Source organism: Mustela nigripes, chromosome 6, assembly GCF_022355385.1.
Source record: "Mustela nigripes isolate SB6536 chromosome 6, MUSNIG.SB6536, whole genome shotgun sequence".
NCBI lineage: Eukaryota > Metazoa > Chordata > Mammalia > Carnivora > Mustelidae > Mustela > Mustela nigripes.
In genome coordinates this window covers 121008288-121020632 of record NC_081562.1, presented here as the reverse complement: position 1 = coordinate 121020632, position 12345 = coordinate 121008288, and the positions used below count along the sequence as shown (strand labels likewise).

At 40.1% G+C, this 12345-nt stretch overlaps 1 protein-coding gene across 1 annotated transcript in view; it reads right to left on the bottom strand.

The window, feature by feature from the left end:
- Positions 1-12345, bottom strand: part of ODAD2 (outer dynein arm docking complex subunit 2) — a 187581-nt gene that overhangs the window by 132988 nt on the left and 42248 nt on the right. Inside the window, exons 11-15 of the mRNA XM_059404994.1 lie at positions 6968-7114; positions 6359-6568; positions 2723-2965; positions 2284-2394; positions 126-280 (exon numbers count right to left, since the gene is read on the bottom strand). Coding sequence (XP_059260977.1) covers positions 126-280; positions 2284-2394; positions 2723-2965; positions 6359-6568; positions 6968-7114 — 866 coding nt within the window. The remainder of the gene's footprint in view (positions 1-125; positions 281-2283; positions 2395-2722; positions 2966-6358; positions 6569-6967; positions 7115-12345) is intronic.

The following is a 12345-nucleotide window of genomic DNA, read 5'->3' as shown; positions in this document are numbered from 1 at the left end:
ATTTATATCTTAATGAGAGAAGACGTTAGTTGAAGGATACACAGTGTAGCTTCTGTGAGCTAAGAATACAGCTCTTCCTCAATGGCCATATTTTTATCACAGAATAACTGAATGGCTTCTCTTACTTGGTCACATTCTCTTTGCTGATGGAACATTTCCATATTGCCCCTGTGACCGCGGCCAACCGTTCTTTATTGTCAGTGTTATTGAGCAGACTGGCCAGGGGTTTAAGTCCTCCATGAAGTCTCACCAGGTCACGGGTTTCCTTATCTTCGGCACACTACGCAAAAAGTCAGGGCAGAGGCTGTCAGTGATGAGGGCATATCGAGCTTTCAGTGATTGCTAACGAGGCTGTCATTCTAGTGGCTATGAAACTTCTTTTCAGAGAGTATCATTTTCTGAAGGGGCCTCCAAGTAAAATATAATTCTTCTCTGTACTGGCAGCTCTCTGACAGTGTCTCTCTTCCCTTACATGATTTTGGCAATGTCTAGAAGTTTTTACATACTGAGAAATTCTGCCAAGCCATTCTGAGGTAGTGTGTGCTTTCACCAAGACAGAAAGAGAGGTTGGTAAGAGACCCAGAATGCCACATGCGTGGATGGAGGATTTCTGCAGTCATGCAACCCACAGTCTTAGGAAAATATAGTGAAGATACATGAGTGATAAAGCTTTCGTCTGATCTTCAATGACCCCCAAAAGCTAAGAGATGAGTATTTCCCTAATAGAGTTTCTATGCTCAGAGCAGTGAGTATATCAATAGCAAATGATATTATATTCACATATGTTTATCCATACATTTGTGTCATCCTTTGAAATAAATATGTACTGCACAGACATTCCCAGCTGACCACATTTCCCAGGTTACAGAGCAAAAAGATGATAAATTTCGTGTAGATATATTATCATCGAGGCATACAGTGGTCTCTGAGGCCACATGATACAGGTGCATGTGATGCATCATCCCTGAGGGCCACCAGAAGAAATCCTCACTGGAATGCACCACAAGGCATCTGCCATGTTTATCTTCTATTTATGACTTTCGGTTTTGGTTCAGTTGCAACTTTTAAAAAATTAATCCCTATTTCCAACCAATCCTTTATAGTTACTCATACGGGGCATATATGCAAGTCAAGGCTATATATCCTCGTTATGAACTGAGTTCCGTTCCCTTAAAACTGATATATGTCGAATCATATAACCCCCATGCCTCAGAGTGTAACCATAATTGAAGATAAGGTCTTTAAAGAGGTAATTAAGGTTAAACAAGATCACTGAGGTAGGCTCTAATCCAATATGACTGGTGTCCTTAGAAGAAGAAAATACTAGGATACAGAGGAAGGAACACATGGAGACAGAGGGAGAACAACATGTGAACGTGAAGATGGCCATCCATAAGCCAAGTGCTTAGAAGGAACCAATGCTGTTAACAGCTTGATCTCAAACTTGTAACCTCCAGAACTATAAGGAAATGAACTTCTGTTATTTAAGCCACCCAATGTGTGGTATTTTGCTATGACAGCCCTAGAAAACTAATACAATACTCTACTGACATACACCCTTTTCTCTGACTCTGTCTTTTTGGCGTACCCTCACCGTGCATGTTTTAAAATGGATTCCTCTAGGAAACTTTCTCTGATAGGTAGAATCTAGAAACTTCCTCTGATGACCAATAACCAGCCATCTAATTTGTCAAAGCCATCTTTTCGTCTGTTTTCTCGTATACTATGAAATGCATAACTCACAGAAAGTTAATGAAGATTAAAATACATTAATAAAAGGATAAAACAGGAATACACATACACCCCCACACAAAAGCACACACTCAAGGGCAGGGATTGCATGGAGCACTGGGTGGGGTGCAAAAATAATGAATACTGTTATGCTGAAAATAAAAAATAAAAAAATAAAAAAATAAAAGCACACACTCATTCGTCCATCCATCTTGTTTTGGCAGAAGGTAAAGTTCCCAAGACCAGCATGTTTGAATAGGATAACTAAACAGCAATGTAAAGGCACCATGTATATATTTAGCTATTTTACACTAAGTAACTTGTTTGAGGAGACAAAGATATAGAAGTGGCTTCCAGAAATGTGAATAATCAAGACAAGTTGGAGCAGGTTTCTCTTTTACATATACAGGCATCTGTCATTAGCACAGAACAGTGGCTCACAGACCTGTATGTGTGGAAAAATCCCTTGGGGTTTCTTGTTAAAAATGAGGATTCCTGATTCCAATCCCCAGAGAATGAGACCTCACGTTAACTATCTAAAGTCCGCCGTACCTGATAGATGGCCATGGCACAGTGTTCCTGCAATTGTTCATTCTCACTATTTAGGTTCTTTACCAAATTTTCAATTATCCTTTCTGCTTTGATTGCAGCTCGGTAGTTTTCCTAGGAATACAAATTTAAATATTGACATGCATAATACATGAATAGAAGTATCTATATGTACTAATAATTATGCCAAACAAACTTTCTTAATAAACACTAAAGTCCAAGATTAACACAACTATATAGTAAGAGAATTTAGTCAGCATTTTCAGAAATACATCACACAGGTACCAATTTAATGTTCTATTAGTTTTAGCTTCTCTTTCTAAAAGACGACTGACTCTCAAAAAAAAAAATCCTTAGCAGTCATGATAACCTTAAAAATTGTTTTTCAGCTAAAGAAAGTTAAGGTAAATGAAAGCAAGGGAAGCAGAGCTGGCTTGAGTACCTCTGATGCACATTCTTGTAATGTCCCCACCACTGGAATTAGCATGTTCTCATGCGAAGTCTTCAGTAAGCCAGCCAACAAAGGAATGCCGCCAGCTTTACGAATGGCTTCTTTATTCGCATAACTCTTACTGCAGCTCCATAATGCCAGCGCCCCACAACGAGCTACTTCCACGTCTCTGGCATCATACAGACTTGACTGAGCCGGTTCTTGTGAATTGTGTGCACAGTCGAGTAGAGCGACCTACAAGAACAGATAATATATGATGTACATGGGAATCTTTAAAATAAAACAATGTACCCTGCAAATAGCTACAGGGCTGCTATCAGGCTAACCTCCATCAAACATAAGAATACTTTTATGGATTAGTTTTCATACTACACAGTAGTCAGTGAAAGCAAAGAAATAAACCCTTCAAAATACCTTCCTCCAGATTTGGGAGGCTTTATATTTCCTTCCTACAAGAAATTTAATCTCGCCAAGATTGTACTAATATAGCTGTAACATTGACGTTAGGAAGAATTGTATACTACATCCTCAGCCCTGGTATCTCACAAAATGAGGCTCCCTAAAGCCATTAGGACTTTCTAATGAGAACGGAATGGCCTGTATATTCTCAAAACCATGGGACCTCTTCCGAGGTTATGGCTCTCTACCTGTACTACTGAAACCAACCGATCCACATGGCATAGCACCACAATCTTTTCTTTTCTTTCCAATAACCAAAGCCACCAGAGACCTTAAGGGAAAGGCAATTTGTATAGAAACAGCAGGATGTTAGGGTGCTCCACAGAGGAAATGAAGTCGGGGCTTCCAGGGCTGTTTTTATCCTATGCATGTCTACTCCATTCTTTTCCCTCTGCAGGCCGGGTTCCATGGATATGTCCACATAATCGTGACCACCAATCCTGAGTTTAGAAAAGAGTAGTCCAGACTGAGTAGAACCTCTGATTCCTAATTCCAAATTCCTGGGAGAGAAATCTGGTGGGACTGGCTTGAGTCAGGTGGATACTCCGCTGTACATTCATCATGTCAGGGACATATGTTTATTTATATTGATGTTCCTGCCACCTGTGTTTCTGTACTTGACATTTCAATAAATGTTTGAAATGGTTTTCAGTGAAAGGGTCAAGTACACCATACATCCAGAGGTATGTGGAAATGGCCACAGGGGTAACAACACTGAATCTTAAAATCTTTTCCTACCTGGATGTGTTCTCCACGCTTGCTCAGACACCCAAGTTTCTATTGGGTGTGTCTCTTCAGAGACTCAACCCCATCTAAGTGCCCAAACACTATGGCCACTATACCCCTTCCTGCTTGCTCTGATCTGACCTCCATTCCCTTGCTCTGATGTTGTAACCGACTCACTGCTCTGTACTGAGTGATCTCCCTCACTTTCAGTTTTGGCTGGGGACTCATGTGTGTATGTCACCTACCCTCACTTAGTTAGCAAACCAAAAAAGGATCCCTAATCCTGGTCTTTCTCAGATGTGTTCTCAACCTAGCAATTATGAGTCTATTAATGCCTGATCCATTACCGTGCTTCCTGTTTCTAATTTAGCTATCATTTAAGATTATATTAAAACATGTGGCATTATCTAATGGACTAAGTAAGTGCAGTTGTCCAATTCTAGTTCCTTGAATGTGATATATAAGACTCCCATAAAAATAAATTTTAGTTTTAAGTTACATTATTCATTCTTATAATTTAATGTGAGAACTTCCATTAAACAGCCACATCAGTCAACCGTATGACTTCATTATTTAAGCAGAATACTGATAATCACTGTAATAATTACCTTTCCCCCAACATTTTATTATGAAAAAATTTCAAACATACACAAAGGCTAAAAGAACTATATGGTAATTATGCAGCAAATCATGTATTATACCACCTAGATTCTATAATTAACATTGTCATATCTGTTTTATCACATAGCTAACCATCTACTTATCCACCTACCCAGCCATAAGTCTGTCTTATTTTTGAAGCAAATAATTATATTCTATAGTACTCCATAGATTACATGTGGATTCAGAGGTCCCCAATTTACAATGGTTCAACTTATTTTTCAACTTCACCATGGTGTGAAAGTGGCATGCATTCAGTAGGAATCCTACTTGGAATTTCGATCTTTCAAGCTAGCAATATGCAGGTTACACTCTTGTGATGCTGGGCAGCGGCAGTGAGCCTCAGCTCTATCAGCCACACCATCCCAAGGGTAAACACTGGTGCACTTACAGCCATCCTGCACCCATACAGCCATTCTGTTTTCACTTTCAGTACAGTTTTCCATAAGTCACAGGAGACATCAATACTTCATTATAAAATCAGCTTTGTGTTAGATGATTTTGCCCATGTTTAAGGCAAATACAGGTATTCTGAACACATTTACGGCAGGTAAGGTAATCCAGGATGTTCAGTAGATTAGCTGTATTAAATACATTTCTACTTATGATATTTTCAACTTCTAATGGGTTTATCGGGACATATAACTCCATTGTGAGTCAAGGAAGAGCTGTACACAGAATCTCTTAATTTCGGAAGACATGTCACTGTGTATGAATTCACCTCAAATGCATATTGATTCAATACATATTTATTAACCCTTCATATGTGTAAGATACTGGGCTACGTGTTGTGAATGACACTGAGATGAATAAGATATGTCTCTCCTCTTAAGGAGCTTTGAGCACAGAAGTGGAGACCGTCCAGTATGGTAAAAGCTGTAGGAGGAACATGGGATCTACTGTTCCTTCCAAAGGCGGATGAAAAGGCACTTCCATACTGCCCTGTATCTCCTTGACGTGAGTGTTGAGCAGAATGCTCACTTCTTTCTTTCAGGGATAGTTATTGATAGAACCATTTTTTTAATGATATAGGTAACACTTATACAACATATTGGCAAATGTGGGAAATTATGGAGAAAAATTGATAGTTATTTCAGAGGAAAGTGAAAAACTGTGAGCTGTGAACAGTTTTGTGTATTTATTTCACATTTTTATAAAAAAGCTGTTACAGACTTGTGAGGTAAGTCTCTGAAAATTTTGTTCATAGGTGTCAGTCAGTTTTTGATCCTGTCAGAGTTTTATATAATATTATTTATATGTTTATTCCTTGCCACTAAATATACTTTAAAAATGCAATGCTGATAGCTGACTACATGTTTCCTGGAGGCATTGTTCCTGGGACTTTCTGCTCTCATATTGTAAACACGCTGTTTTCAGTAACAATGAGATGACTAAGCATCTGCAGGTCTGATGGTCTCCTTGGGGGGCAGACCTCATAGTGAAGTCACCACGGCAGAGAAAATGGATGACCAGAGCCCTTTCTAACAGGGTCTCCACCCCCTCCCCCACTTTGCACGTGCCACACACAAATGTATTCCCACCAATGCGGTAGGTGCAGATTACATCTCTTTTTTAAACATATGTTTCTTTGAAAAAGAAGGTCAGACATGTTTTCTGGCCAGTTGCTAATGTAAATATACAACAATAATTTTCAAGGGCATTACACAAAAAGAAGGTTCCCAGAACACACATATTTAACATCCGGAAGAGGCCAGGAAGGACAGCAAGGAGGTGACATTTTGGTGGCGGGGGTGTGCTGGTGATGGTGCCAGCAGTACTCACCAGTTTGGTGATGCCCCCATGGCGTCTCACCGCCCGTCGGGCTCTTCTAAACTTGGCCACATTTGCGATTGTCTCAGCTGCCAGGCATTTCAGACTCTTATGTGGAGAATCAAGTATATTAACCATAATTGGTAAGCCCCCAAGGTCAACAATATTACGTCTGATTTGCGGATTATGACTGATTTCCTTCAGGATTTTTAATGAACCAATCTAATGAGAAAATAGAATTTAGAGGTGAAAATAAGGGCTTAATACATAACCAGTGCTAGAGTTCTAAAAATTCCAAGCTGGCCTCAAATCCTCCCCCAGTGACGTTTTTTTAAGGAAATACTTTCGAGTCCCAGGTATTACCCATAGCCTCCTTACTTTTCTCCAATTATGCAGACAAACATTCATCATTTAAGAAGCACATACTAGTGGAAAAGAACCAAAAGATAAACAAGAACAGCCAAGAAGAGAAGAGCGGTGAATAGCCAAAGGAGCACGTTCTCAGTGAGACTAGCAGGCAAAGTCAAGAACGAGGCAGAAGTGACAGACACATATCAGTAAAAAAAGAAGTACGAGGAGGTATGGACGAGGTTCATCACCCGCATCACGTAAGCCACTCACCTTACACTTGACTTCGTCTGTATCAAGTAAATTTATCAAAACTTCAAGGCCTCCGACATCCCTGATCGCCAGCTGGCAGGTCTCCTGCGCTAAGTTGAAATCCTTCATTGAACACAACGCAATCACTGTAGCTGTCTGATTTCCTCCCTACAAAGAAGCCAAGCCACAGAAAGGTTAAATAAGATCGCGCATCCATTGAAATTTACTTAATGGCTATGAATCCACGAACTGGGAAATGTGTCTCCCCGTACATGGTACGTTAAATTTTTTTAAGTTCTCTGAGTGGCTTATAATTTGTTAAATGAATCATGTAGAGTTGAAGCATGAAAAAGCTTTACAGAGTATCATAAAACATTATTCCAATTAAGAGTCAGTATTTAAAGGTGGTCTGTCTGCTTTACACAGCGAGGGCATTAGGCAGTATTAGTACGTTAAAGAGAGTCAAGGGGCAAGCCTTGAGAGACCCACGGAGGAATGTAAGTTTTATGTCGAGGTAACAGGCAGTCCCTGTAGTTCTTGAACAGAGTACTGTGCAGTCCAAACCATGTCTGGAAATGATTCTCACAGATGTGTGTGGAACAGTCTGGAACAGGGAAAACCTGGAGAAAGGGAAACCATGTGGGAAGTGGTACAGTGATCCCTCCTGGGACTGGGGAGTAAGTGGGAGAAGGGCCATGGGACTGGGAAGGGGGAGGTGATTCCATTAAGAACAGCAGATGACTCAGTGTGTGGATAAAGGGGAAAGAAAAAAAAAGAAGAAGAAGCCTTCAGTATCGAGAGCGCAATGCTGGACCAATGTAGAGAATCACACAATCAACGTCTGCTTAGCTAATCACCAGATGTCAAGGGTAGTGGGGAATGGCTCCTTTAAGGTAAAACAATCTGGGAGATTTTTAAAAAATGAATGATGAATCAGTGAAACAGACCCGCCAGGAAATTATAATCAGAATTCACTTCAGGAGTTCTTGAGTGACGTCCACCCATCATTAATGTTTTGAAAACCTTCTGAAGGACACTGCATAGTACTTATTATTTCTCCTGCTTTTAAGACTGAATGGTAACTAAGAGTTCCAGTGCTGAAATAGTTCATAAGTCACAAGAGCAGGGGGCGCCTGGGTGGCTCAGTGGGTTAAGCCACTGCCTTTGACGCAGGTCATGATCTAAGGGTCCTGGGATTGAGCCCCATGGCTCTCAGCTCAGCGGGGAGCCTGCTCCCCCTGCCCCCCTGCCACCGCTTTTCTGCCTACTTGTGATCTCTCTGTCAAATAAATAAAATCTAAAAAAAAAAAAAAAAAGACACAAGAGCACTATTTCTAATGGAGCTAAGAGTAAACTGTTTCTGTAAAAGGTGCTTATGAAAGACTGCCTTGGATCTTGACCTCAAAACATAGTATGAATGGCCCCAAATATATCTCTCTCTCCTTTTGGAGGAAAAGACACCTACAAATTATGTTTATTCTCGTTTGCTAATTATCACTTGATATTGTTATATCTATCATATACACATGTTCATAGATATAGTATGTACACTTAAGACAAAAATGGAAATTATATTCAAGCAGCCCAAACCCCTCCTACATATCACACATGCACACATGCAAATCCTCTTGTGAATTCAACACAATGTGTTACTTTTAAAACAAGAAACTGAAGTGGGATTATTAGAGGGCAGGTATCAAAAAGATGAAAAAGTACAGACTTCAGCCTTTCCTCTTAACCCTTCCAGAAAAGTCCCTCTACATCTCTAAAAATGTGCAGACACCACACTAATTTTCTTTCTGGGTAATCCAGGCTGTCCTCTGCATTCAAGATTAAGTTGAGAATGGCAAAAGCCTTCATTTTCTTATTTACATTGAAAATAATGAGTTTTGTTCTTGTAGCTTTTAATGACTTTTTCTCAATATTGAAAGAAATTTTTAACACCGCCAATTGTCCTACAGTTGGTTTTGAAACAAAAAATAGTAAGTCTTTCACTTATTACTTTCAATTTTATAATCTCCCTTGTTTGGGGGTACAGGACCCTCTCATAAACACACACAGTAGCACTTCTGGTGTCTTACTTTTAGAAAAACAGAAGACAGGTATTTCATAAACCATAGAGAAGAATCTAACTGCTAACCGAAATTCAAGAAAATAATATAGAAAAAAGAAAAAAAAATGAGAGAGAGCCAGAGAGCCAGAGAGAGACAATTATTTAACAAGGCCCTTTTGCGGAATTTCAATGGGTTAGAAGGAACCCAGAAATTCCCCTGGGGTACCCAAAAGAGCAGAGCTGGGCTCCCACATTAAAAGTTTAAAAGTGCAAACGCGGAGCTTCAGACAGAGTTCTTTAGGCAGTGGCTTCAGACTCAAGTGTGACTTGAAAGCGAGAAGACGTCAAAACATGTCATGCCTCACTCAAGCCAAGAGAGTCCACCCACGCATGTCAAACCCTGAAAGAGAATGTGCTGTCCCGACATTCTTAGTTCCACGTGATGGAGGACCTTCTTGACTGCTGTTCTTGCGTTGTATTTTCTTTGGTAGCATTTTTCTACTTACACATTCGGCACAGTCATTGTTTCCTATTTCATTTTGAGGGCTCTTAAATTTTTCTTTTCTAGATTATTTCTATCTTTCATACTTTATTTCATCATACGCATCATAACCAATGATACGACATTTTTAAAGAGTCTTGTGATTGTGGTAGATGCCCAAAAGGTAAGAGGTTATATTTTCCTGAGTTATCTCTAAGCCAATTTTGAAGCCAAAGGATGGAAATTTACATTTATCATTAAGAAGTTAGATCCTTACAGAAAAAAAAAAAATTCTGTAAATCATCAGCTTTTTCTGAAAATCTGGAAACATATTCATAGGCTTGAGAGATTTTTTTTAGAACAGTTTTATATTAGGGAAAGTTAGTTTTTCCACATTTCAGGATTTAGTTCTACTCTTGTCACTGACCACACTCCCCAAAGGATTATAAATCTTTCAGAATGAATACCAGGAGGATGGGAGCCAAAATATTCAACATACAGAGCCACAAATGTTAGCCAATTGCTATTCTTTAAATACCAGCTATGTCAAAGGATTTTCAAATGTTTGTTCTGCTTTGACCAGATGCCATAAACATCTTACTAAGGAGAAGCAGTGCAAATATGCTCATTTTTTCAATTAAATCTCCCCTGAGAATGTAATTAGTTGCCAATACTTATTTTCACATTTTATCACGTATTTGCATTTGTGAACTTTAAAGAGCTGGAGAAAACATAGTAAAATATTATTTTACTAGCTTCTGAAGGGTTTTGAAGAATGCTTCCAATAAGCTTTTCCACTTCTTAAATTAATACAAGTCTTCTGCTCGTTGTCTTCCGCCCCTGCTTCTCCTCAGACATCTCGAGGCTCTGTCAGCCTCCGGATACTTCGCAGTTTGCATTCCTTTCTAGGACCAGGAGGCTTATGTTCATTGTCAAAATCACGTTTCCAACACGCAAAAGTTGAATGAATGTTGCTTTCCTTCATTTTCCTCAAAATTTCTTTTAGAAAGAGAAGTTCAGTAGAGGACACTTTTCTAAATAATGTTTCTCATTGTTTTAAGTAAATCTTTGAAATAAAAAAGTATTACCATATCTGGTATATAGATTTAAACCTCCCTCCAGTCCCCTTACTGCTGACAACAGAGAAATAAACATTTACAAAGATGAGATGAAGAATGTATTTGAGACTAAATCAGGGAGCCAGCTGCCTCCAACCACTTCTTAATTCTTTTATTCAACAAATTTGCCCACTTATTATTCACTGAGTCTGATTCCAGCAACTAGAGACATCCTGGAGGATAAAAACAGACCTGGTCTTTGCCTTGTGGAGCTCATCAAGTTTTGTGGAGAAGAAAGATTTTAATTTTTGAAGCCCATCCAAATAAATGAAAAACACTGAGCAGTGCTATCCGGAGAGCAGCATGGGGCTATGGAAGCTTGCAGTAGGGGACTTTGGGCCTGGACCTCAGGAAAGTTTTCCCTGAGGAAAGCATGTCTGGACTGAGGTGTGGACAGAGTGGGAGCCTTCCCTGGAGGAAGAGGAGGGATGTGATGAAAGACATGCCAGTCAGAGGAAACAGTATGTGTAAAACCCCTGTGGAAGCGTGGAACGTGGCCTGTTTAAGACCTCACGAGGGCCAGTGTGGCGGAGACTCAGAGCATGGCAAATGGTCCAAGACCAGCTGAAAAACTAGGCGGGCAAAGGAATCTGCTGGGCCCATAGGCCAAGTGGAGGATTTTAAACTTTATTCAAGATTGATAGGAAATATTCAAGGATGTTGTTTTGGGGAAGTGGGGGAGGACTCACATGAGTTGAGCACATTTTTAAAAGATCATTCCAGCGGAAGAGCCTAGAGGGGGCAAGGAGGGGACAAATGGGTCATGTGGGGACCATGCAGGTCACTGCAGCCCTCCGGGCAAGAGGTAATTGGGATTAAGAGGTCAAGGTGACTCATTATGTATCACAAAGACTTCAAGTAATGTGCTTTAGAGAAGGATACTATAAAGCTAGCAGACAAAGCTCTGGTGGGCTACATGCTCACAGGGCCATGATTCGGAGCTTCCCGTCAGAGTCCCATATGGTAACAGTGAGATAAGAAGGCAGGCAGAGGCACAATCCGGAGTGGGGACCCCTCTGTGCTCCCCACTGTCTGCAATCAAGGGGCAGCAGGTGAGACCCGGTGAGGTGACACAGCCATCACACAGCCATCCAGCTGGCTTTCAGTGTTCTCAGCGTTTTTTCCTCCAAACATGCCACTCTGAGAGCAAGAAAAGTGAAGGCCCGCCAGTGACTATTTATTGATGATGACAGAGGGCCTGGCACCCAGCACAGAGGTTGGCTTACAGATACTCTTCATCTCCCAGGGTCAGAGACAGTAAAAAGTCAATGCTCAAAGTGAGTTGCATATGACCACGTAAGTCAAGGTAGTAAAATGCATTGCTTTGCCTTCTGTTTATTTGCAAACCGACTTTATACTGATGATTCAGCACTCATAAACCTCAGACTCAAGCGATGAGACTCAAGAGGACTCCAGGAAAGAAAATGAGAAAATGCTGTGCCAGAAGAAAAAAGAAATTAGACTCAGACTGTTGCATTACAAGCTTGCTGAGAATTTTTATTGGGAATGGGTACGGAACAATGCAAGCATTCCCTACACATTCCTTTTAAATAGACATGGAACATTTACCGAAATAGATAATCTGCTGGAATGTCCTAGTCACTGCAATGAGGAAAAAGTTGTAGCAAATATGACTGTCTTCCTAAAAAATTCAGAAGAGTACACTGAATAATTATGATAATTAATAGAAGTAGCTCAATAAAGTGACTGGATATAAGGAAGACATTCAAAAATGAATAATTCCCCC